Genomic DNA, 26,992 nt, shown 5'->3' with positions numbered 1-26,992 from the left:
GTCCATTCTGCTTTTTTATTAATTTTTTTATTTTTTGAGACACCACTGGATCCCAGTGACTTAGATAGGGTCCATAAGGGATCCGGTGGACTCTGCATGCACTTTTTTTTTCTTTTTTTCGTTCACTAAACTCCCGTCGTACTGGGGAATGATGGCAATGTGAACCTAGTTTAACCCTTCAAGGGCTAGGTTAGAACAGTCAGCCCTGTCTGATCAGATAATAGTTTCCATATGTGGTTGTAGATCCTTTTAGAGTTCACACGGTAGTAAAATGTGCAGAATGTCCTCTCGCAAAACACAGACATACTGCGCATTTGATTCATTTGGCGGGTGCTAGGACAGCTCGGCAATGCGGCGTCTCATAGACGGCAATGTATTTGCGAGTGGAATCCAAAGAAAGACTAGATAAGTCTATTCTTTTGCGGATGCCAGAATCTGAATTTCCACGGCAGAAATGCCATATGCACAGTGCAGCAGAATCCTATTGCTTCAGCAGAATATCTGTGTGGAACATACCCTTAAAGGGGTACTCCGCTGGAAAAAAATATTTTTAAATCAACTGGTGCCAGAAAAGTTATATAGATTTGTAAATTACTTCTATTAAAAAGTCTTAATCTTTCCAGTACTTATCAGCTGCTGTATGCTCCATAGGAAGTTATTTTCATTTTGAATTTCCTTTCTGTCTGACCACAGTGCTCTCTGCTGACACCTCTGTCCATGTCAGGAACTGTCCAGAGTAGGAGCAAATCCCCATAGCAAACCTATCCTGCTCTGAACAGTTTCTGACACAGCTGTTGTATACTACAGAGGAGTTGTTCTTTTCTGTCTGCCCACAGTGCTCTCTGCTGACACCTTTGTCCTTGTCAGGAACTGTCCAGAGCAGGAGAGGTTTGCTATGGTGATTTGCTCCTACTCTGGGCAGTTCCTGACATGGACAGAGGTGTCAACAGAGAGCACTGTGGTCAGACAGAAAGGAAATATACAGCAGCTGATAATTACTGGAAGGATTAAGATTTTTTAATAGAAGTACTTTACAAATCTGTTTAACTTTCTGGCACTAGTTGATTTAAAAATAATAAACAAAAATATAAAATATATAATTGTTTTCCAGTGGATAACCCCTTTTAAAGAACCTGTCAAAACTTTTTATGCTGTCCAATCCAGTAACCGTCTGCATGTTCCATTAGCCTTCATTTATTGACCCCTCCTAGTACCCAAACAGGGAGAGATCTATCAATCAAGGCTGGTGGGGCAGGGAGTAACCACCAGGGACCTCCGCAATGCCTCGTGGTCCGTGCAGTAGGGATCGACCGATTATCGGTATGGCCGATATTATCGGCCGATAATCACGATTTTGGGCATTATCGGTATCGGCTATTACCTTGCCGATAATGCCCCGCCCCCCGCACTGCCCAAACCGCACCGTGACCGCCCCGAACCACCGCACCGCGTCTCACCCCATTGCCTCCCCCATCCCCGGTTTTATAATTACCTGTTCCCGGAGCCCACGCTACTTCTTGCTCCTGCTGCATCCTGCGTTACGCTGTGCGCAATGACGAGTGATGTGACATCACAGTCAGTGTGCACAGTGACAGCTCAGGAGGACGCCACCGGAGCCAGATGTAGAGTGGACAGGTAATTATAAAACCAGGGATGGGGCAGGAAATGGGGCCGGGGCGGTCGCGGTGCGGCGGGTCGGGGGGTGGTGGTAGCGGTGATAGGACTCAGTACCCCCGGACAGGCAGGGGGAGAGAAGCGGGTGGCGGCGGTGGTCTATGGCACCGCAAATCCACTGCAGTGCATTGATTTAAAGCGCCCGCTTTAAATCAATGATCTGCAGCGGTGTCGCGGGGGGATGAATAGCCGATAACTTATATCTGTATAAGTTATCTGCTATCGGCCCTAACCTCCACCAATTATCGGTATCGGCCCTAAAAAAAACGATATCTGTCAATCCCTACCGTGCAGCATACAAGTGATGGCAGGTACTCTTTAATATTGCTGGCAATGATCCAAACTCACGTGTTCGCATGCCTTATGGTAGAAGTATTTGTCATATCACTTTGCTTTTTTTAATAAAGCTTACGAGCCTGAAATACGGCAGTGATGAATAAAAGGCGATAAAGAAGCCCCAGGATAGGAAAGATCAATGAGTGATAAGTCAGAGCTGGATGAGCAGTGCTGAGTAAATAGACTTGAGGTAGACAAGTGCTGCCCGCTGGAGGCTTTACCCAGTGCTGAGCCCACAATGATATCATACAGTATATAAAGCTGGCCTTTATTTGGAGGCTGCATTACACGGCAGGAATGTGGCCTTTTAGAGCTCGGTGTGGGGCATCACAAAGCCTATATGAAGATCTCGCCCGTCGCTGGCTGTGATCGCCCTGTGGAGATGAGTCAGGTAAAGCTGCTCTCCTGTCCTACTGCTCTTTAGTGTAGGGTTAGTGGAGCCGGCTTGGTGTGTGTTATTACTGAATGGCTTTTGTCTAATTCTTCTGTAGTTATTCGTAGGGATGGATTGAGTTGTTAACCAGGGGTGTGGAAATTTGTGTAAAACGGAGCAAAATCTACTTGTCCCTCATGACGATCCACTTGTCCGAGCTAATTTTCGCTTTTACACTCATTTTTTCCACCTCGCCCTATAATAGCCATAACTACCTACTATAATGATACCTTTTAAGTTTTTAATAACATATTCTCCGAACCAAAAAAAAAAAAAAATATATATATATATATATATTCGGTGAAGTGAAATTGAAATAGTAATAGATAATTTAGCAAATTTGGTGGTTTTCTTTTCTACGCCATTTACCTTGTGGTTGAGGTAACATGTTGTTTGGATACTTTAGGCCGGCCTCATTACAGCGATACCAGATTTATATAGTTTCCGTCATGTTTTATTTGTTTGGTATTTTTTTTATTTACATTTACGTCATTTACCGTACGGGATACATAATGTTATATTTTAATAGTTCGTACAATTATGCACGTAGTGATACTAAATATGTTTATTATATTTACACATTTTTATATAGGAAAAGGGGGTGATTTAAACTTTTAACATGGAAGGGGTTAATGTGTGTCTTTTAATCTTTTATTAAAACTTTTTGTTTTTGTTTTACACTATTAGACTTTTAGGAGGAATCATTAGATTCCTCATACAGATCAATACAGTTCTATTGAACTCCATTGATCTGTGTGCTCTGCGATCCACTGATAGAGCCTGGCTGGACTAGGCTCTATCAATGACAGAGCAACGGACAGCAGGGAAGCAGAGATAAGCCCTCAGGTTACCTCTATAGTGGATGGCGCTGCGGGGGGGGGGGGGGGGGGGTCGAGCATTCATTAGCCTACCAGGGAGCATTCACATGTCACTTTAGACGCCACTGTCAGCTTTGACAGCGGCAATCTAAAGGGTTAATAGCCAGCCACGGCGATCGCCGCATGCTGGCTATTAGCGGCGGCCCCTGGCTACTGAGAATATCCGGGGGGCTGCAGAGTATGGAGTGGGCAGGAGTCGGGAGTCCCCTCCATACACTCCTCTGAGCACCCCAGCATCTGGCCCGGGTGTCAGGCGATAGGAATTCCACATCCCTGTGTTAACTATTGAATTCTTTAATAGTTCGTATTACTAGCCTCAAAAAGTCCAGTTAACCATTGAGTAATCCAGTGTTTCCCAACCAGGGTGTCTCCAGCTGTTGCAAAACTACAACTCCCAACGTGCCCGGACAGCCGAAGGCTGTCCGGGCACGATGGGAGTTGTAGTTTTGCAACAGCTGGAGACACCCTGGTTGAGAAACACTGGAGTAATGTAACTTCTATTATCCCTTGTAGCATACTGCTGTGGACGGGTAGCTCTGAGTGTCTGCTTATGTGACTGCCGTCGGTGCATCCGCAGTGTGAAATACGCAGCGGGTGTGCTCCGTGTGACCCTACCCTTTGTGTAAGGTCACACGTGCCGAATTTTGTTGTGTATTTGCCGCTGCTTATTTTCCTCCCCATTGAAGTCAATGGGTAGCAAAATCAGCTGAAAAAAAATATGTGCTGGTCTCTGGGACCTCCTGGGAGTGCTATTGTTGTCTATGTTGATCTTTTCTCGCCATGTTGGTGGTGTTTGTTATTGAAAATTGCAAAACTTATAAAAAAAAATATATAGAAAAAGTAGAAATGGATGATGCACAGTGATGACTTTCTAAGTCGGCGGGTGCTCTGTCCTCAAAGCATAACCAGGGCCCAAATCACAAAAGGAAAAGTGGTGGAAGACGGCACTCCAGAGTCGTTTTAGGTCCTTAGGTCAAATCATTGCATTACCTGTATTGTATGGGTGAATAAACTACCCCTCGTTTTGAAAACGGGCCCTGGTTTGGCTTTGAGGACAGAGCACACACCGTCCAGTACATATTAGCAGCTGTATACTACAGAGGAAATTTATTTTCTTTTTGAATTTCTTTTTTTTGTCTTTTCCACAGTGCTCTCTGCTGACACCTCTGTCCGTGTCAGGAACTGTCCAGAGCAGCGTAGGTTTGCTATGAAGATTTTCTCCTGCTCTGGACAGTTCATGGTACGGGCACCAGGTGTCAGCAGAGAGCACTGTGGTCAAGACAAAAAAAAAGAAATTCAAAAAGAAAATAATTTTCTTTGTAGCATACAGCTGCTAAAAAATACTGGATGGATAAAGATTTTTTTTTCATAGAAGTCATTTACAAATCTGTTTAACTTTCAGGCACCAATTGATTAAAAACATTTTTTTCCCACTGGAGTACCCCTTTAAGAACTTCTCTAAACATCAAGAGTAAACAATCCAAAAGTGTTATGTGCCTGCCTCAAAAGCCTAGATGTGTCACCTGCCAAGCTCCTTGGATGTGCCAATTCTTTGACAAGATCTTCTACCCTATCTCAGTATTACCGTATATACTCGAGTATGAGCTGAGATGTCAGCACGATTTTTCATGCTGAAAACGCCCCCCTCGGCTTATACTCGAGTGAACTCTGCGCCTGTCAATCCCTTCATCAGTGGTCTTCAACCTGCGGACCTCCAGAAGTTGCAAAACTACAACTCCTTGCTGGGTGTTGTAGTTTTGAGACCTCTGGAGGTCCGCAGGTTGAAGACCACTGCGGCCGTCGTCATCATCCAGCCCCCCCCCTCTTGTTTTGTACTCACCTCCCCTCGGTGGGAAGGAAGGGTGAGCTGGTCCGGGCCATCTATGCTGCAGGGACCGTCCGGTGGGGATGGTTAGTCGTTGTGGGCTGTCCATTTTCACCGGGGGGGCGCTCTTCTCCACGCTTCGGGCCCGGCCCCAGGGTAGTGACGTTGCCTTGACGACGACGCACAGGGACGTTAATGCGCAACGTCCCAGTGCATCGTCGTCAAGGCAACGTCACTAGTCCGGGCCCGAAGCGCAGAGAAGAGGGGCCCCCCCCCCGGTGAAAATGGACAGCCCGCAACGACTAACCATCCCCACCGGACGGTCCCTGCAGCATAGATGGCCCAGACCAGGTCACCCTAACGTCCCGCCGAGGGGAGGTGAGTACAAAAAATGGGGGGGGGGGGGGCTGGATGATGACAAAGGCCACAGTGGTCTTCAACCTGCTGGAAGTTGTAGTTTTGCAACATCTGGAGGTCTGCAGGTTGAAGACCACTGATAAAGGGATTGACAGGTGGGGATGATGATGGGGGTCTGGATGATGACAGAGGGGATGATGTATTTCCCACCCTAGGCTTATAGTCGAGTCAATAACTTTTCCTGCGTTTTTGGGGTAAAATTAGGGGCCTCGGCTTATATTCGGGTCGGCTTATACTCGAGTATATATGGTAGATCTGTGATATGCAGGTTTGCTACTCACATAAAACAAGTGCATAGTCCTGCCCACTGGGTGAACAAGTCAGCTCTTTATTGTCCTATATGTTAGCCTTTTTCACTCATTCATCATTTCTTCTTTCCAGACTAACACAACTGCCAAGATGTCAAGCAAAAGAGCAAAGACAAAGACCACCAAGAAGCGCCCCCAGCGCGCAACGTCCAATGTATTTGCTATGTTTGATCAGTCCCAAATTCAGGAGTTTAAGGAAGCCTTCAACATGATTGATCAGAATCGGGATGGTTTTATTGATAAGGAAGATTTGCATGACATGCTTGCTTCCCTTGGTAAGTCATATTCCATAGTATTTACTGAGTATTGCAATGATCATTGGGTGGGACCTGTTGGGTTTGGATGGAATGGCACAGGGATAGATAGATATAGATATCTCCATAGAAGAGCTCAGAAGCCTGTGCCATATATATGTGTGTGTGTATATGTATATATATATATATATATATATATATATATAATATTTTTAAGTAAATATGATTGATGCCCCTTGTCATACAATGCAAGATACATTGTGAAATTAGCCTTACGAGTAAATCTAACGTTATGAAGACTAGTGGTCTGCACTAACAAGGAAAACCACTACGCAGTGGACACAGCCAACTACTTCTGGCTCTGCTCATGGCTCAGATCCTGCCATGACAATCCAGCTCATCACCGGGGTGCGAAGTGCTGGCACCCCGCTGATCAGTGATTGGCCTATCCTGAAGATAGCCAATCAAACATTTTTGCTCGGAAAATCCCTTTAGGCTAAGTTCACACTGTGGAATTTCTGGGCAGAATTTCTGCTGGAGATTGAGCCAGCGGCACTAGAACCGCGCGGACTACATTGCCATCCCCATAGATAACAATGCATTTCTGAGCAGATCTCCCAAAAGATCCACCCAGCATCTATGGGGGCAGCAAAGCAGTCTGCTCGGTCCAAGCGCCGCCGGCAGTAATTCTGTCCAGAAATTCTGCAGTGTGAACCTAGCCTTAAAGATATATCTGCAACACACTGTCCAAGTTGGATAGTAGTTTTGGTGCAGATTGTCCCCAGTGGATTTTAGGGGTACTTGTCATTTAAAGAATGCAGCGATCTCCATCCAGCTTCACTGAACAGCTCCATGTCTAGTGATCCCGGGTAGAAATTGCTGTGAGCTGAGGAGTAAAGCACACTCCTGCACGCTTCGCCCCGCTCATTCTAGCAATCAACAAAAAGCTTTTAACATTATCCACAGTATTTCTGCAGCAATAGCCATAAACCTGCAGATTTATTGCAATTGTATTACTTCCTATTGAAAGAAAAATGCTCAATAAATTCACATTATCTTCAACGCTAATAATTGACATGCTGTTGATCCTCACTGCATGTCACTTTTTGGACAGATTTTCTGTGTACTTTTGTCAGTGACATTCTTTTAAATTTTATCCGATCTGCTGCTCATGTTGTACACTGCAGTTTTCCGCACACAATTTTCTCACAGAGAAGCCATATATGTTCTGTGGGTCCATACCTTAAAGAGGAACTCCGCCCCTAGACATCGTGAGGGTACCGCCACTGGGGACCCATGAGATCTCCCTGCTGCAAGTGGCATTTGCTTAGAGCAGCGGGTGCAGCGTCGGAAGCTCGTGACATCATGGCTGCGCCCCACTTGTGACGTCACGGTCACGCCCCCCTCAATGCAAGTCTATGGGAGGGGGCATGATGGCCGTCATGCCCCCTCCCAAAGACTTGCATTGAGGGAGCGTGGCCATGACGTCACGAGCCTCCACCCCGCATCGCCAGTCATCCGACATGGAGCGAAGTTCACTCCATGCACCGGATGTCTGGGGTGCCGCAGCAGAGATAAAACATCTTATCCCCTATTCTTTGTATAGGGGACAAGATGTCTAGGAGCGGAGTACCCCTTTTTAACAATTTTATTTCTTATTTATTAAGATTGTGAACTTTTGGTTACTTTACATTATCTTAGTGTTTGTTACTAAAACTATATAAACTTTATAAACTAGGTAGCTTTATTTGTACAGGAAGTATTTTTCAATTCTATTAGTAGCTACCGTATATACCCGACCCGAATATAAGCCGAGGCCCCTAATTTCACCCCAAAAACCCAGGAAAAGTTGACTAGACTATAAGCCTAGGGTGGGAAATACATCATCCCCCCCCCCCTGTCATCATCCAGACCCCCGTCATTAACACCCTCATCATCATCCCCCCTTCATCATTACCGCCTGTCATCATCCCACACCCCCCCTTCAACATCACCACCTGTCATCATCCCACACCCCCCTTCACCATCACCGCCTGTCATCATCCCACCCCCTCCTCCTCCCCCCTCCCCCCTTCATCATCACTGCCTGTCAATGTCTGAACAGTGGTCTTCAACCTGCAGACCTCCAGATGTTTCAAAACTACAACTCCCAGCATGCCCGGACAGCCACTGCGGCCTTCGTCATCATCCAGACCCCCCACCCCCTTTAGTTTTGTACTCTCCTCCCCTCGGCGGGACGTTAGGGTGAGCTGGTCCGGGCCATTTGTGCTGCAGGGACAGTCCGGTGGGGAGGGATAGTCGTTCCGGGCTGTCCATCTTCACCGGGGGGCCTCTTCTCCGCGCTTTGGCCCCGGAATAGTGACGTTGCCTTGACGACGAGGCACAAGGACGTTCATGCGCAACGTCCATGTGCATCGTCGTCAAGGCAACGTCACTATTCCAGGCGCGGAGAAGAGGGCCTCTCAGTGAAAATGGACAGCCCGGAATGACTATCCCTCCCCACCGGATGGTCCCTGCAGCACAAATGGCCCGGACCAGCTCACCCTTCCTTCCCGCCGAGCGGAGGTGAGTACAAAACTAAAGGGGGTGGGGGGGGTGGGGGTCTGGATGATGACGAAGGCCGCAGTGGTCTTCAACCTGCGGACCTCCAGAAGTTTGAAAACTACAACTCCAAGCATGCTCGGACAGCCAATTGCTGTCCGGGCATGCTGGGAGTTGTAGTTTTGAAACATCTGGAGGTCTGCAGGTTTGAAGACCACTGAGGGTGGAGAGTTCACTTGAGTATAAGCCGAGGGGGGTGTTTTCAGCACGAAAATCGTGCTGAAAAACTCTGCTTATACTCGAGTATATACGGTATAAATCAGTTATGTAACAAACCTATGCATGTGAATCATTGGACATAAACAGGGTTTCCGTGAGTGGGAATGGTTTTCCTGTGTGAAATGATTCTAATAGTTGGCAGGTATGTTGCTGTGTGCCCCTTTGAAGACACTTGGGGGATTAGGTGTGTGTAGCATGCAGATAGTGTACAGCGCCTGGAGCACAACAGATGAATGATTGCTGGGAGACTTCAGCTTTGAAGTCTGCAGGATAGTGAATACAGCTCTGGGCTATACTACAGCTATAAACTCTGAATTAGTAAATAAATCATGTAGAATGATTAGGTATGAACAGCATTTTGAAGATTTCCTCTGGGCGCCCAGGGAATAACATTTAAATTCTGTTTTAGGAAAGAACCCAACAGATGAATATTTGGAAGCCATGATGAATGAAGCACCTGGACCCATCAACTTCACCATGTTTCTTACCATGTTTGGAGAAAAGCTGAATGGCACAGACCCAGAAGATGTGATCAGAAATGCATTTGCATGCTTTGATGAGGATGGACAGGGTACGTAAATAGTTGGGAGCGAGCTGGTTGTATAAAGCCAAAAGAGGAAAAATGAACTGAAAACACAAACCTATATCAAAGGACTAAAGTCAGATCATTGTTCTGTGTGACAGATTTAGGAGATTCAGACCTTACACACTTGTAGACAGTGAAGAATAAAATAACTGATTGCTTTAACCGCTTGGTGTACGTTCCCAATGTACATTAACTTCAATAGGTAGCAAAATCAGCTGCAGAAAATATGCAGCAGATCCTGTACGTGTGAACGTTACCCTAGGGTGCATTCACACATACAGTGTCCTGCATGTATTTGAAGCTGCTGATTTCAGTGAGAACTAAATGACTTAACACAACATCAAATCTGCAGCTACAAATCCTGCGCATGAAATATGCACCGGATCCTGTACATATAGACCCTTAATGGTGAATATTGTTCATGCACATCTTAGAATACCTTAACCGCTTCCTGTTATGGGACGTATGCATACACGGGCAGCTCAGGAGATCGCCAGCGGGACCCAGCTGTCAATCATAGCAGGGGACCTGCCGGGGCTGCGATCACGCCGGTCCTGGCAGGATTAACCCCATAGATGCCGTGATCAATCCTGACGGCATCTATGCTGTTGACCGGGGGGGGGGGGGGGTGCCGTGATGATATGATCGCGGGTTGCCGTTGCTTGCTATGGCAACTGGAAGTCACATGATGACCTCCTGTCTGCCAGCTACGGAAGTCTGTGAGATCCAGCCAGAGGCTGCAGCTGTGCAGCTGATCGGGTCATACTGTGCTGCAGTACAAATGTATAGTAGAACTTGTATAAAGTGAAAAAAATTAAATAAAAAGTTCTTCAATAAAAATATAAAGTGTAAAAAAATTAATAAAAGCCCTGTATTGTCCTAAAAAAACACAAATAATATACATATTAGGTATTACCACGTCCATAATGACGTGTATTATAAAGCTATAATGTAAATTATGCTGCACGGTGAAAGCCTTTTTTTTTTTAAAAAAAAAACGCTAAATCCGCCAGTTTTGGTGCAAATAGCGGAATAAAAAAGATCAAAAGGTAGCAGGTATCGCAAAAATTAGACCAATAAAGTACAGCTCATTCCGCAAAAAATAAGCACTCACTGATGTCGGATGAAAAATAAAGTTACGGCTGTCAAAACATAACACAAGGGGAAAAAAAATAATTTTGCTCAGAAAAAGGAAAAAGAACATGGTATCGCCATAATTGTACCGACCCACAGAATAAATATAACATCACTTTTATCACGCAGTGAACACCATTAAAAAAACGCCAGAAATGTTTCAGTTTGTAACAATATTTTGGAGTTTTTCACAAAAAATACTTTGTGTCAACAAAAATGCATCACTTATATAAAGAACAATATGTCACAAAAAAAACAATCTCAGAATCGCTCCTCTCAGACAAAGTGTTCAAAAGTTATTACCATTTAAAGAGACACATGTCAAATTAAAAAAAAAAAAGAGCCTGGTCATTAACCCCTTAAGGACACATGACGTTCTCATACGTCTCCATTTCCGAGTCCTTAAGGACACATGACGTATGAGAACGTCATGCGCTTTCCCGGCCCCCAGAAGCCATCTGGAGCGGAGCCGGTGCCCAATGCCTGCTGAAATCGCCCAGCAGGCATCGCGGCATATAGCCCAGGGGGGTCATGATGACCCCGCATGTCAGCGATGGCCGCAGATCGTTGGACAATTCAGCCCAGCGATCTGCGGCGATTCCGGGTCAATCGGGTCTCCAGTGACTGGCTGATCGGTGTGCGTCCCCTGCGTCGTTGCTATGTGCTGCACGGCGCGGCGCATGACGTCAGTGTGCCGCGCCGTGCATAGCAACGGCGCAGGGGACGCACGCCCGAGGCCTGAAGCAGCGCGGACCCGACCCCGGCAACAGGTAATTATGCAATCGGAGATGGGGGGAGGCAACGGGGCAGCGGCGCCGGCAATGGGTGCCGCTGCCCCTTCTCTCCCCCTGGCTGTCGGCGCCGCTTCTCTCCCCCTGGCTATCGGCGCCAGCAATGGGGCGCCGGCACCGATAATCAGGGGGACAGAACGGGAAGCGGCGCAGATAGCCAGGGGGTGAGAAGGGCCGGCAGCAGCACTCTAGACCCCAGGAAAGGCAGGGGGAGAGAAGCGGGCAGCGACTGCCTCTCTCCCCCTGCCTTTCCTGGAGATGTATCGGGGTATACACGCGCACACACGCTCCCTCATTTTACCATGGATATTTGGGTAAAAAACTTTTTTTACCCAAATATCCTTGGTAAAATGAGGGTGCGTGTTATAGGCCGGTGCGTGGTATACCCCGATAAATACGGTAATGTTTAAATTGACAGTGGTCAGATGTGCAAAAAACGCTCTGGTCCTAAGGTGTAAAATGGCCTGTTCCTTAAGGAGTTAAGGTAAAAAATGGGTCTGTTCTTAAAGGGTTAAAGATACTTTTGCCTCCAAAACTCCCCCCTAAATGTATTTAAACAGTATAGGTTAAAATATGCTTATCTCCGGTCTGTAGTTGATAACTTACTTGCATTATCTAGCTATAAGATGCAAACATAGGAGTCTAAGTAGTCCTCTCTGCTATATTTCGGAGCCAAGTAATCCTCCCTATATACCTGTTTGCAGACTTACAGCAAAAGAATGCAATAGAGTTGAAACATAAAGATTACCACTTTGGAACCTGCATAATTTAAACTATTTACTGAGGGGGGGGGGGGGGGTTGGGCTTGGAGGTGACAGAATGCTTTTAAGGCCTCCTGCTGTAGGTTGTGGTATGTTGGCACAGAAGCAGTAACCATGTGGTCAACAGTGGGAATCTGGCTGTGATTGACAGCTGGCCCCTGCTGTAATGGATGGGATGAAATAAAACCTCTGATCCTGGCCATTTATCCCCTAAGATGCCATGATCAATAGTGACCATGACATATACGGAGCTAGACTGGATCACAAAGTGCTGATTGGTTCCCTTGGTAGCTGGGGAGTCTACATAAGGCCCTCAGGTCGCCATAAGCATCTGTCTGTTTGGCCAACTAATAAGCTACATAGAGTTCACTACTTCAAGTCCTCCAGGAGGTCAAGAAGGGAAAAAAAAAAACACCTTTAAAGGGGTATTCTACTGATTTAAAAAAGTTATAGTGCTTGGGCTGTAGAAATGATACCTAAAGCCAGTCTCTCTGCAGCTCCCATTTCTACCGCTCCTCTTTTTTTTTTTTGCCTGCTTCCAAGATGCTAACTTACTATTTGTCCAGAACCGCGCATGCTTAAGGGTGCGTTCCCACCTGGCGTATACACAGTGTATTTCACACTGCGCAAAATTTACGGCAGCAGCGGGAAATATGCTGCGTATTCCTCGCTCACTATACACACACAGGGCTTTCCGGTGGCAGCCCTATGTGTGTAGTGAGTTTTGGAGGCGGGGCCGTGTGCCGGCGTGACTGACGTGCGGCTCCGCCTCCAAAACTCCCTGCACACATAGGGCTGCCACCGGAAAGCCCTGTGTGTGTATAGTGAGCGAGGAATACGCAGCGTATTTCCTGTTGCTGCTGTAAATTTTGCGCAGTATGAATTACGCTTTGTATACGCCAGGTGGGAACGCACCGTGAAAAAATAAATGAAGCCTGATTTTGTTTCCACTGTACCTCAAATATATATAATATATAATTCTAAGTGCCCCAAAAGTTGTACCATTAAAACTGCAGGACGTCCTGCAAAAAAAGCAGTAAAACTGAGAACATGCTAGGGTTGTTCTAAAACGTACTTGTTTGCATGTACAAACGAGAACAGCGTCCTCCACCAACCAAAATAAACAAAAAGTATTTTTTATTTTTATTGCATGTATCCCAAAATGTCACTGATACTGCTGATCAGCTATAAGAAGCCTCGATGCTTGTGCAAGGACCAAATCCTCTCCAATATTTCCATCTGCTTGTCCTGCAATGGCACTTGGTATCAGGGATAAAAGGAGCTGTAGTATTGTGTCGCAGCCTTTTCAAAGCTGAGTTATTAGTTGTTTGGACTCCCACGATGTGATATTAAAGGGGTACTCCGTTGCTCAGTGTTTGGAACACAATGTCCCGAAAGCTTAAAGCCGGGAGCTTGTGACATCATGGCCCCACCCCCACATGACATCATGCCCCGACCCTTCAATACAAGACAGCTGTCCCCCTCCCATAGACTTGCATTGAGGGGGCGGGGTGTGACTCCATGAGGGGCGGGGCTATGACGTCACGAGCTGCCGGCTATAAGCGTTTGTTCCAAACACTGAGCAGCGGACTATACCTTTAATGGCCCATCACTTTTTAAAATGTGTCCATAGCAACCAAACCCTGTCCATTGCAACCAATCAGATCGCTTCTTTAATTTTTCAGAGGCCTTTCTAAAAATGAAAGAAGCAATCTGGTTGCTATGGCCAACTTAGCAAATTTTCCTCTGGACAGGTTTTGATCTCCATTGTACGCAAAATTGCATTGACGGACTTGTTCTTGTGTATTTCATCTTGTCTTCCCCTCGCTGTTTGTAGGTTAGGGTCCTGGAACCAATTAATATTGGAAGTTGAGGGACCACTGTATGCATGTATGTATGTGTATGTATATATGTGTATATATATTATTAGGGACACAAAGTTCTTGATCTACCGTATTTACAAAATGGTCTTTTGGCAAATATTAAGAAAATGAATATTTGCCTGGCATTAGTAGGAGAGGTCTTAATATTTTATAACTTGTTCTGTCTGTGCAGGTCATATTCCTGAAGAATATCTGAGGGAGCTGCTGACCACGATGGGGGACAGATTCACGGACGAGGAGGTGGACGAGCTGTTCAGAGAGGCACCAATCGACAAGAAGGGCAATTTTAACTACATTGAGTTTACACGCATCCTGAAGCACGGTGCCAAGGACAAGGATGACTAGGTCTTCGCCTTGATATCATCTCTTTAGCTTTCTACTCTCTGAGTTCCTTCATCTGGTAGATCTGTGCATGCATGTATCTCTGTAAAACTTTCTCTGTGTATTTATGGATTTATTCCAAGCCAATATGGCGTACGCACATCTATAAGCAAACTGGAAACAGAAGATGTAATTGTAACATTTTACTAGGAAGTATAAAGAATTGCTGCACAGCAGACCAAAAGATTCTGTTTTTTTACTCAAGCTGGATTTTTTGCAGTTTTGTAAAAAAAATAAATAAATAAAAAATAAAGAAATACAATTGAAATAAAGAACTGTCTATTAAATCGTATATCGTTGTGCTCTGGCAGAGTGGAAACAAATGATGGTGAAAGTGGCGATGGTGAAAGTGAAAATGTCATTGTACCTCTTCACTTCCAATATGCTAAAACCATGCGCCTTGTTTTACCTGCTAAAGGTCACAGTATTCTCTCTCTGGCAGCTGCCTGCACTGCACATTGTTCTCTCATTTTCTGGATATTATATTTGAGTCTGTCCGACACGAAGTATTGAGAAAGATGCACAAGGGTGCCCTGTCGGCGCTTGGAAAGAGCATACACCATCAGCATATTTAAAACTGATACACTTTTATTTTATTAAAAAAGAAAAATGTTGAAATCTTGCAGCTTATCTGAAAATAAAAGTGTTTTTATCAGATTTTGTGTTTTGAGTGGTATTTGTTTAATGTATGATCTTAGAAGTTATAGAACTGCTACAATAAAGAAATGGAATAGATCCTTAAAAATGAATACTTTTTCCAATGGCTGATATTTACAACATGGAATTTTTCCTCTGTAGAATAGCAATGAGAGGCAAAAATTAGGGATCGACAGATTATCGGTTTGGCCGATATTATCGGCCGATATTCACGATTTTAGATATGATCGGTATCGGCAATTACATTGCCGATAATGCCCCGCCTCCCCGGCCAGAGACCGCCACCACTGCTGCCCCATTGCCTCCCACATCCCCGGTTTTATAATTACCTGTTCCCGGGGCCTGCGCTACTTCTGGCTCCTGCGTCGTGCTGCGCAGCGCAATGACGAGTGACGTCCTCAACGCGACATCACCGTCAGTGTGCACAGTGACAGCTCAGGACGCCACCGGAGCCAGAAGTAGCACGGACCCCGGGAACAGGTAATTATAAAACCGGGGATGGGGGAGGCAATGGGGCGGTGGTGGTTGGACTAGGGAGGACCCCAGGACAGGCAGGGGGAGAGAAGCGGGCGGCGGCGGTCTCTGGCCCCGCAAAAGCCGCTGCAGTTCATTGCTTTAAAGCGCCCGTATAAGTTATCGACGATCGGTCTAAAAGGTCACAGATTATAGATATCGGCCCTAAAAATCGATATCGGTCGATCCCTAGAAAAAATACAGGGATTTTATATAGACCTATCCTGTATGGTTTAGTAAATATTTGTATTCACCATAAAATAAAAATTGCAGAACATCTTTTTATTAAAACTCAGAATCTTGCTATTCTTTACGATGCACCATGTTTTTGCATCCTGTTTACCGTATATACAATTTTTTTTTATTTTTTTTTTTTTTTTTTTTTTTATAAGGCCCTGTTCACATCTATGTTGGAGACTCCTTGCCAGACACCAGGTCTGTTCTGTCATGCACCCTGAGTTTCCATCTTTTAACTAATCTGGTACTGGTGTAATTTTCATTGTTCTATGAGGGACAGAACAATGAGGTCATGTTCACATGTTGGAATTTCTGCGCGGAATTCCACTTGAAAATTCCACTGCAGCAGAGTCCCATTGAATTCAACTGGATTCTGCTGCTCTTTGCTTACAGTGGAATTTCCTTGCAGGAAATAATTCAATTTTCATTCTTTGTACGGAGTCTACACGGAATGCATAGCCTTCTGAGACGGCGCACTCCTGTGTGGTCCTAGTGCCTGCATATTGTGCAGGCACACCGCAATGTCCGGAATGTCCACACAGAGATTCTTCAGGCGGACATTCCAGCATGTTAACAGCCTGAAAATCTTGGACAGAGATGTAAACAAGGCCTTAGGGGTGTTAAAAGTTAAAAGAAAGTTTTCTTTAAAAAAAAAAAGTTATCGAAGGTAATTGATATAACTGTCAGAAATCCAACTCCCGTTCCCCTGTGGATCAGCTCTTTGGAAGGGCCATGGTGCTTATGCGAGTGCTGCTGCCTCTTCAGTGTTTACTGCTACTCTTCCCTTTTCCTCGCTTCACTTTTAGTAGCAGTGGTACAAGATACCAGATTGTCCCATTCAAGTGAATGGACAACACAGCAGTATCTTGTACTGATGTCACTAAAGTACAGTCATGGCGGGTACTGAGCACATGTCATAAAGAGTTTGTATATAATCGAAATGGGTCCAGACTTTGTGAACCGCATAGCACATTGGCCTAAGGCTGTCATCGCACACAACAGGTTTTTTAGGGTAAGTTTACATATGCAGATCTTGCTACCTGTTGAGCAAAATAACCTGTCCACTCTTTCTGCTCAAATACTGCAGTGGCAATAAAAAAAAACTCCAGTGTGTGACTGTAGCCTAAGAATGAGGAGTAAGTACATCACGTAGTTTGTGTCCCAGGAGTGCTTAGATCTAGATTTTAAAGTGAGCTGGTCATTTGATCAAACCTTTGACCTGTTATAGTGACATGTCAGAAGTTTGTATTGGGGTGCTGAGACCGCCGCCGTTGGCTAAAATAAAGGGGCAGAAGCACACGGCTATTCAAACAGTGTCCCTTCATAACTGCTCTGTATAACTATAGCATGGGGTGTGTGTGTGTGTGTGTATATATATTTATACATACTTAATTTTTTTTTTTTTTTTTTCAGGTGTGTGTGTGTATACTTTTTTTTTTTATTGGACTAACAGAATATTGTAGACACAAGCTTTCGGGATTCCTCCCATTGTCAAGTGAAAAGCAAATCTCGCAGAGATTTGCTTTTGACTTGATAAAGGGAGGAATTCCGAAAGCTTGTTTCTCCAAAATTCTGTCAGTCCAATAAAAAAAAAAGGTATTGCAAAGTACTGCAACATTTTTTGATTTTACATAGTCATGGCCGTAAATGTTGGCACCCCTGAAATATTTCTAGAAAATGAAATATTTCTCACAGAAAAGGATTGCAGTAACACATGTTTTGCTATACACATGTTTATTCCCTTTGTGTGTATTGGAAGTAAACAAAAAAAAGGGAGGAAAAAAGTATATTGGACATAATATCACACCAAACTCCAAAAATGGGCTGGACAAAATTATTGGCACACATTCAAAATTGTGGAAAATAAGATTTTCAAGCATGTGATGCTCCTTTAAACTCACCTGGGGCAAGTAACAGGTGTGGGCATTACAAAAAAATCGCACCTGAAAGCAGATAAAAAGGAGAGAAGTTCACTTAGCCTTTGCTTTGTGTGTCTGTGTGTACCACTCTAAGCATGGACAACAGAACGAGAAGAGAACAGTCGGAGGACTTGAGAACCAAAATTGTGGAAAAATAGCAACAATCTCAAGGTTACAAGTCCATCTCCAGAGATCTAGATTTGCCTTTGTCCACAGTGCGCAACATTATCAAGAAGTTTGCAACCCATGGCACTGTAGCTAATCTCCCTGGGCGTGGACAGAAGAGCAATTACTTAAAACATAAATTTATAAGGTGTCAACACAGGATAGTCCGGATGGTGAATAAGCAGCACCAAATAAGTTCCAAAGATATTCAAGCTGTCCTGCAGGCTCAGGGAGCATCAGTTTCAGCGCGAACTATCTGTCAACATTTAAATGAAATTAAATGCTATGGCAGGAGACCCAGGAGGACCCCACTGCTGACACAGAGACATAAAAACAAGACTACATTTTGCCAAAATGAACTTGAGTAAGCCAAAATCCTTCTGGGAAAACGTCTTGTGGACAGATGAGACCAAGATAGAGCTTTTTGGTAAAGTAAATCATTCTACTGTTTACCGAAAACGGAATGAGGACTACAAAGAAAAGAACACAGTACCTACAGTGAAATATGGTGGAGGTTCAATTATGTTTCGGGGTTGTTTTGCTGCCTCTGGCACTGGGTGCCTTGAATGTGTGCAAGGCATCATGAAATCTGAGGATTACCAATAGATTTTGGGTCACACTGTATAGCCCAGTGTCAGAAAGCTGGGTTTGCGTCAGAGATCTTGGGTCTTCCAGCAGGACAATGACCCTTAACATGTAAAAAGCACCAGAAATGGATGGCAACAAAGCGCTGGAGAGTTCTGAAGTGGCCAGCAATGAGTCCAGATCTAAATCCCATTGAACACCTGTGGAGAGATCTTAAAATAGCTGTTGGGAAAAGGCGCCTTTCAATAAGAGAGACCTGAAGCAGTTTGCAAAGGAAGAGTGGTCCAACATTCCGGCTTAGAGGTGTAAGAAGCTTATTAATGGTTATGGGAAGCAACTGATTTCAGTTATTAAGTTGAGGGTACCAATAACTTTGTCCAGCCCATTTTTGGAGTTTGGTGTGACATTATGTCCAATTTGCTTTTTTCCCTCCCTTTTTTGGTTTAGTTCCAATACAAACAAAGGGAATACACATGTGTATAGCAAAACACGTTACTCCAATCCATTTCTGTAAGAAATACTTTTTCTTGAAAAATTTCAGGGGTGTCAACATTTATGGCCATGACCTTTTGTGTGTTTATATTTTTATATATAATATAAATACACACACACATATATAGATAGATATAGTTATATTTATATAAATAGATAAATACACACACATATATATGTATATATGTATATATATATAATATATATATATATATATATATATGTATATTACACATATATAGTTTTTTTTTCAGTTGTGTGTGTGTGTGCTTTTTTATTGAACTACCAGAATTTTGTAGACACAAGCTTTCGGGATTCCTCCCTTTTTCAAGTCAAAAGCAAATCTCTTGGAGATTTGCATTTGACTTGATAAAGGTAGGAATCCCGAAAGCTTGTGTCTACAAAATTCTGGAAGTTCAATAAAAAAAGGTATTACAAGATACTGCAACATTTTTAGATTTTACACATATACACAGAATTACAATGGAATTCTACGGCACTTGAGGCAATACTGTATACTGTAAGTCCCATACACTTTTACAATAAGATCGGGGTCATGCTACAGATTATCCGATCAGAATTCTGTTTCTAAATTTCTGTCAAATTCTGCTGCCTGAGGATAAAATGTGAGTCAATGGGGGAGATTTATCAAAGGATTTAGACTGTTTTTTTCTGTCTATATTTGTCGCACAGAAAGTCGCAGTCTAAATACGTGCAACTTTTGCTTTAGAGGATTTTTAGAACATGATGCATTTTAGGCTATTTTAGACAGAAAAATGCATTGGTGCTGAATTTATCAAAAGCGACTTTTCAGCAACAAGTCGCATTGGCCGAAATGTCAGACCATGCTGGAGCAGGTTTAACTACAGTCTAAAGCATAGATCCTGAAGTCAGTGCGCAGAATTTATCAAGAGCCGTGCGCCATTTGATAAATTAGGCGCACAATAGACAGGGGACATAGACAACTTTGATAAATATCCCCCATTGTGTTTTCCGTTACCCCATTCCCACTCTTTCAGAGCATTGAACTTGCTCAATGTCCCATTGGAATCCATGCTGCAGACATTGCCGTCTATCGGAACAGCAATGTCCACACGGTCCTAGCGCCGGCTGATTTAGTGTCTGCTGGCCGCACTTGGAATCTCCGTCAATAATTTTTGCGGCTGCAGATTCTGTAGTGTGAACTTCTAACTATTTACCACTCACTTTAGCTGCATAAAGCTGAGCTGAAGGAGCACAGGGTGTGCATCCACATGCTTCTGCCTTTTGATTCTAGCATTCGGTGGGGGTCTCAGCACCCAGACCCCCACCAATTCACACTATTGACCTGTCCTAGTGATATGTCAGAGATGTTAAAAAGATTAGGTACACTGTAAGCACTTTGTTCTAAACTTTCTCTGTCCTAAAAAGCCATCTTGTTTAAAGTAGTAGACAGCTGCATCTGTTTGGCTCTCTATTCTATGTACAATGGTTCCTTTAGAAGTATGTGAGCTATTTCCCCTCACTAATGGCACAGGAATTGCCGTATTATCCAAGACAGATGCAGTAAGGAAGTATTGATGACCGGAGATACCAGAAGGGAATCTGTAACTAGGACTAAGTGTGGGGGAAACTGGATCTATGTGTGTTAAATGCATTCATATTACTGCATGGTCAGTACGGGTATATTTGTTCATATATGCCATATATGATACGCATGTGCTACAGTACTGTTGGGACTAGCCTTTGACATGATGTGAGGGAGGAAAAAGTCAAATGAGAGGTTACATAGATAAAAGTACTATTCAAAGATATCAAATGAATGCTCCAGTAGCAATGTGTCATTGGTCCCTTAAAGCGTACCTCTTATTAACTTGCTAAATGTTATGAACCTCCCAGCTCACTGCCCCCATCATGATAAACCACCCCCTGCCTTTATTTGTATATTTTTTTTAGTGTTCTACCTTGATATTGCTCTGTATTTTCTGCTCAGCCTCTGGTTCAGGTTCACAGACTGGGAAGGGGCGTTCCCCAGCAGGTGTGACATCATCTGAAGCCTTACAGGGGAGAACTTCCTCCTTTACTCTGCACCCAACAGCAAACGGCCATTAAATGTGAGAAGAGCTATGATTGGATAAGGCTGGACACACCCCGCTCAGTACTCCAGACTGCATTTCCTGATTTTGGACTTCTGCAAGGCCAGCAGGAGTCCAACGTTTGTGCAAGAGATGAGGGGAAATGTGCTCTGGACAAGTAGGGAGACACCTAGTGGCAGCTTTTAAACACAAATAAAACATAGAAAACTTCATTTATTTTAAAAAGTATATTAGAAAGGTTTCTTATTTACCATAAGGAGTGCATAAATTAGTTTTAATGAGAGTGCCCATTTAATCTTAAGCAAAACCCACCTTGGGCACACCATTTACACTCTGTGCTTCCTTTTAGCTTTAAAGGAAATCTGTCATCAGAATCACCCGCACTAAACCTGTTACACATGTAGTGCGGGTGATCCTGATTAAAACGCTTCTTACCTGGTTAAAAATGGTTCAGTGGTTCTTCAGATATCTATATTTTTAGTTTTCTGTTATTCCCTGGCTTGGGACTCAGTGGGAGGTGTTATCATCTGGGACTCGGCCACACGTCATTCTAGCTGGGCGGAGCTGCCGCCCGGCTCATGAATATTCATGACTTATCCTCATGCGCGGTCCTCCCCACCAGACCTAGAAAAAGGAGTTAGATTACGAGGATAAGTTCATGAATATTCATGAGCCGGGCGGCCGCTCCGCCCAGCTAGAATGACATATAGCCGAGTCCGAGATGATAACACCTCCCACTGATAATGGGCTTCAAAATTGCAGCAACAGACAGTTCCATTGGGAACTGTCACTTTAAAAAAGAGACAGTGAGGGGAATTTATCATTGGTTTTACCCTGGTATTGTGGGGTAAATTTGTCTCACAGTTTGTCTTAGATGCTGTTAAGAGACTTTTCATTGCGATTTTTGTAAAAGAAGATATCAAGTGGTGATTTCCATCCATATCATGCAGTGGTCAGGAATTTATCATGGTAATATCCAAGTGGTGTCCTGATGAAAGAAATGGGATCAGCACCAGATTTATCATATGCTCTTCACCGTGTAATAAATCTGGTGCAGGTACACAGTTCCCACCACATGAATTAATGGGGTAAAAAGATGTTCACCTACACCACTATTCATGAATACCCCCATAATTCACACCAATTATTAGATACAGCCAGAAGTAACGGTTGACTAAACTTTTTACTCCCTTAATCACTGCCTTTTACTTCTCGCTGCAGGATACGGTCTCTATTAGCCTACGAAGAGACTGTCTCCTGCAGCAAGCCAGGGAGTGAAGTGCCTAGCCAAGTGCTTCTCCCAGCTAAATGTAATACTTGGTGAAGATCACCCAGACCATGATCGATCAAACTGTTTGATACGTTAAAGGGGTATTTCAGCTTGTGACGTCATAGCCCTGCCCCCTTATGATGTCACGCCCCGCCCCTCAATGCAAGTCTATGGGAGGGGGCGTGATGGCTGTCATGCCCCCTCCCATAGACTTGCATTGAGGGGGCGGGGTTTTACACCATGAGGGGCGGGGTTATGACATCATGAGCTCCCTGCGCCGACTCCAGCGTTCGGAACAGTTTTTTTTCCAGATGCTGATTAGTGGAGTACCCCTTTAATGCGGATTTTATACCCATCACTTTTGACAATTTTATGGGTCAGTCCCCCCAATAAACTATTAATATTTATTAATGATCTGACCTATATGCTCAATAACAGCAAAAAGATGGGTGTAATAATAAAGAAGAAGTGTAGATGTTCTGAATAGACAACCTTTACAGTGGGCACAGGGCATGTGTGTCATTGTCCCTGGTATTGCTAATATACGGTAACTATAGAAAACAGGCTGCAGATGCACCAGATACATGTATACATGTATAAAAAAAAAAAAAAAAAGTTGTGGTCAGCATTTCTCTCATTAAAGCTGTAACAGCTCTCAAGAGGTTAAACAAATTAAATGTAATATATTCTGACATCTTTTTCTAACATGGTTATGCTTCCTCTGTGGGTTTTGGTATAGTTTGTGAACCCATAAGATGGTTGATGACTATAAATATACAGAATACTAGAATATACCGTATTTTTCGCCCTATAGGACGCACCGGCATATAAGACGCACCCAATTTTAAAGGGGCAAAATCTAGAAAAAAAAGATTCTGAACCCAACAGTGATCTTCAACCTGCGGACCTCCAGATGTTGCTAAACTACAACTCCCAGCATGCCCGGACAGCCAACGGCTGTCCGGGCATGCTGGGAGTTGTAGTTTTGCAACATCTGGAGGTCCGCAGGTTGAAGACCACTGGTATAGGAGGTAATACTCACGTGTCCCCGCCGCTCCGGACCAGTCACCGCTTTCCTGGATGTCGCTCCATCGCTGTCGCCGTGTCCTCGTGGTGTCCCCAAAGCTCCGGACGTCTTCTTCCACGGGATCCACGCTCTCCGTCGCCGTCATCACATCGTCGTCATCACGCCGCTACGCACGTCGCTCCTATTGGATGACGGGACGGCGTGCGCGACGACGTGATGACGTCGAAGGAGAGCGCCGGCCATGCAGGGGATCCCGGCACGGAGCAGACACCGAGGAGGCAGGTAAGGGCCCTCCCGGTGTCCTGTAAGCTGTTTGGGACGCCGCGATTTCACCGCGGCGGTCCCGAACAGCCCGACTGAGCAGCCGGGTTAGTGTCACTTTCCCTTCAGACGCGGCGGTCAGCTTTGATCGCCGCATCTGAAGGGTTAATACAGGGAATCACCGTGATCGATGATGTCCTGTATTAGCCGCAGGTCCCGGCCGTTGATGGCCGCAGGGACCGCCGTGATAGGGGTGCATTTGCCAGATAAGATGCACCAACTTTTCCCCCCCAGTTTTGGGGAAGAAAAAGTGCGTCTTATATGGCGAAAAATACGGTATGTGCAGCACCTCTGGAAACCATTCATGTTTACCCTTTGAACTGAGTAGAAGACCAGAACTGTTAGCTTCTTATTGAATGTAGCAGTTCTTCGAGGGACTTTTTATTGTGTAAGCTGATGGATGACTGAATATGGCCACACACAGAGAATTCACTATGTACACAATGCGGTAACAAGGAATTGCTAATGTTCTTTTTCCTCTCTATTAATGCAACCTACACCTGTGACCATACCCCACACAATGAGCAGCTGGGGCACAGTATGCCAGGCCATTGCATGCTGCATAGACCTTACACCATATATGATCTTAAAGGGGTATTCCAGGAAAAAACTTTTTTTTATATATCAACTGGCTCCGGAAAGTTAAACAGATTTGTAAATTACTTCTATTAAAAAATCTTAATCCTTTCAATAGTTATTAGCTTCTGAAGTTTTCTGTCTAACTGCTCAATGATGATGTCACGTCCCGGGAGCTGTGCATGATGGGAGAATATCCCCATAGGAACTGCACAGCTCTCGACACGTGAGTCATCAGAAAGCAGTTAGACAGAAAAAAAACAACTCAACTTCAGAAGCTAATAACTATACCAAGGATTAAGATTTTTTAATCAAAGTAATTTACACATCTGTTTAACTTTGCGGAGCCAGTTGATATATAAAAAAAAGTTTTGGCCTGGAATACCCTTTTAAAGGGGTACTCCGGTGGAAAACTTTTTTTTTTTTTATCAACTGGTGCCAGAAAGTTAAACAGATTTGTAAATTACTTCTATTAAAAAAAAATCTTAATTTACAAATCTGATTAACTTTCTGGCACCAGTTGATAAAAAAATAAATAAAAAAGTTTTCCACCGGAGTACCCCTTTAACTGCAAAGATCGTATTATAGATAATTGAATCGTACTGTGTTTACCACTTTGAACCTAAGACACGTGGCACTTTGTTGTACTTTTAAAATGAATGAAAAGAAGATGTGCATTGTTAGCATACAGGCTGTCATGTCATTCTTACTTCGGAGTACGAGTGTCTTTCCTTTGTGATAGCCGAGACGTGAAGAAGGTGATAGCAGGCTAGACCAGAGTAAGGCTGAGTTCACACTACGGTTTGTCATTACGGTTCCCGTATACGGCTGCGTGGAGGGGTGGGCGGGGCTTAATTGCGGCACCTGCACTCAGCCGTATAGGGAACCGTAGTTAATGTATGTCTATGAGCCGACCGGAGTGAACCGCAGCCTCCGGTCGGCTGCTTTTTCGGCCGTATGCGGTTTCCCGACCGCAAGCAAAAACGTGGTCGACCATAGACATACATTAACTACGGTTCCCGAATACGGCTGAGTGTGGGTGCCGCGATTAAGCCCCGCCCACCCCTCCTCCCAGCCGTATACGGAACCATAATTACAAACCGTAGTGTGAACCCAGCCTAATAAACCTAGGAGTATGGTCCACAATGCCCTTCTGTAGAGATAGGGACACAGCCATGGAAGGTTGAGATGAACACGGCTGTCAATAGACAGCGCCATCCTTCTTAGGCCATGTTCACACGTCCGGAATGTCTGCATGGAAAATCTTAGGGGAAGATTTATCAAATCCTGTGCAAAGGAAAAGTTGCCGAGTTGCCCATAGAAACCAATCAGATTGCTTCTTTCATTTTGCACAGGCCTTGTCAAATATATAAGAAGCGATCTGATTGGTTGCTATGGGCAACTGGGCAACTTTTCCTTTGCACAGGTTTTGATAAATCTCCCCCTTAGCGCGGACATTCTGCAGACTGCGCTGCTCGGCATAACGCGCCATTGCTAAGACCACACTGGAGTGCGCCGTCTCATAGATAGCTATGCCTTCCGAGGGGAGTCCACAGAAAGAATGGACCGGTTCATTCCTTCTGTAGACACGGAAATCTGAATTTCCGTGGCAAAAACATCTAGCACCAAGTTCCGCCGTGTGCACAGCGCAGCAGAATCCTACTGAATACAATGGGACTCTGCTGCAGTGGAATCTCCGACAGGATTCCAATGTGGAGTGCCGTGTGGAAATTCCGGACATGTGATCATGGCCAGACCGGCTTCACAACGCGTCGCACAGTAACGTGGGGACACGCACCTGGTATCCTGTCACTGCAGACCCCATTGGTCACATTGCTCAGCGTCATAAGTCGGATTCATTACACAACCTGTTTGAGTATACTATTATGAATTCAGTTACTGAAGTGACGCCTCAAAATGGGGTAAGGTCTGTTATTTATTGCATTTTGTATTCATTGCAGGGGATTTATGCCTATATACCTGGATGTCCCCACTGAATCTTGAATGGATGATCCTGCGGCTATGTGACGCTAATGAGCCTGAGTATATCTGTATAGGAGTTTGCATCTGATCTTGCAGATAGGTTTTGGCATTATACTTCGTATTAATAATTGTCATTGGTGACGATACCTGTTGGTCTGGTGGCACAGAGGTTCCCCTGAGGACGTCCCCATGCTAGCAATATTTTTGCATGCGGACAGAAACGCGTTGGTAACGCATGCAATTGATGTTTATTGCCTTAAAGATTATATGCACACCACATATCCATACAATAGTCTTGCTTCATTATATTCCCTCTACAGTGGTCCCTCAAGTTACAATATTAATTGGTTCCAGGACGACCATTGTATGTTGAAACCATTGTATGTTGAGACCAGAACTCTATGGAAACCTGGTAATTGGTTCTAAAGGCACCAAAATGCCATCCGAAAATAGGAAAAAAAGGGAGGATTAAAGAAAAATAAGTAGATAACTAATATAGATAAAGCAAATCCTTACATATAAAAGTAAGAAAGATCTGCTGGGAGCTGTAATCACTGTCTATGTCAGTGTTTCCCAAGCAGGGAGCCTCCAGCTGTTGCAAAACTACAACTCCCAGCATGCCCGGACAGCCTTTGGCTGTCCGGGCATGCTGGGAGTTGTAGTTTTGCAACAGCTGGAGGCTCCCTGCTTG

General features: G+C 44.4%; 1 protein-coding gene across 1 annotated transcript in view; it reads left to right on the top strand.

The window, feature by feature from the left end:
* Positions 1 to 15,138, top strand: part of LOC130273985 (myosin regulatory light chain 2, smooth muscle minor isoform) — a 24,545-nt gene extending 9,407 nt beyond the window's left edge. The window contains exons 2-4 of the mRNA XM_056521654.1: positions 5,945 to 6,146; positions 9,355 to 9,516; positions 14,273 to 15,138. Of these exons, the coding sequence (XP_056377629.1) occupies positions 5,963 to 6,146; positions 9,355 to 9,516; positions 14,273 to 14,445 (519 nt within the window). The 5' untranslated portion in view covers positions 5,945 to 5,962 and the 3' untranslated portion in view covers positions 14,446 to 15,138. The remainder of the gene's footprint in view (positions 1 to 5,944; positions 6,147 to 9,354; positions 9,517 to 14,272) is intronic.
* The last annotated feature ends 11,854 nt before the right edge of the window (positions 15,139 to 26,992 follow it).

The sequence above is a fragment of the Hyla sarda genome, chromosome 5 (genome assembly GCF_029499605.1).
Source record: "Hyla sarda isolate aHylSar1 chromosome 5, aHylSar1.hap1, whole genome shotgun sequence".
NCBI lineage: Eukaryota > Metazoa > Chordata > Amphibia > Anura > Hylidae > Hyla > Hyla sarda.
Note: the sequence above shows the minus strand (reverse complement) of the source record. Positions and strands in the feature narration are given on the sequence as shown.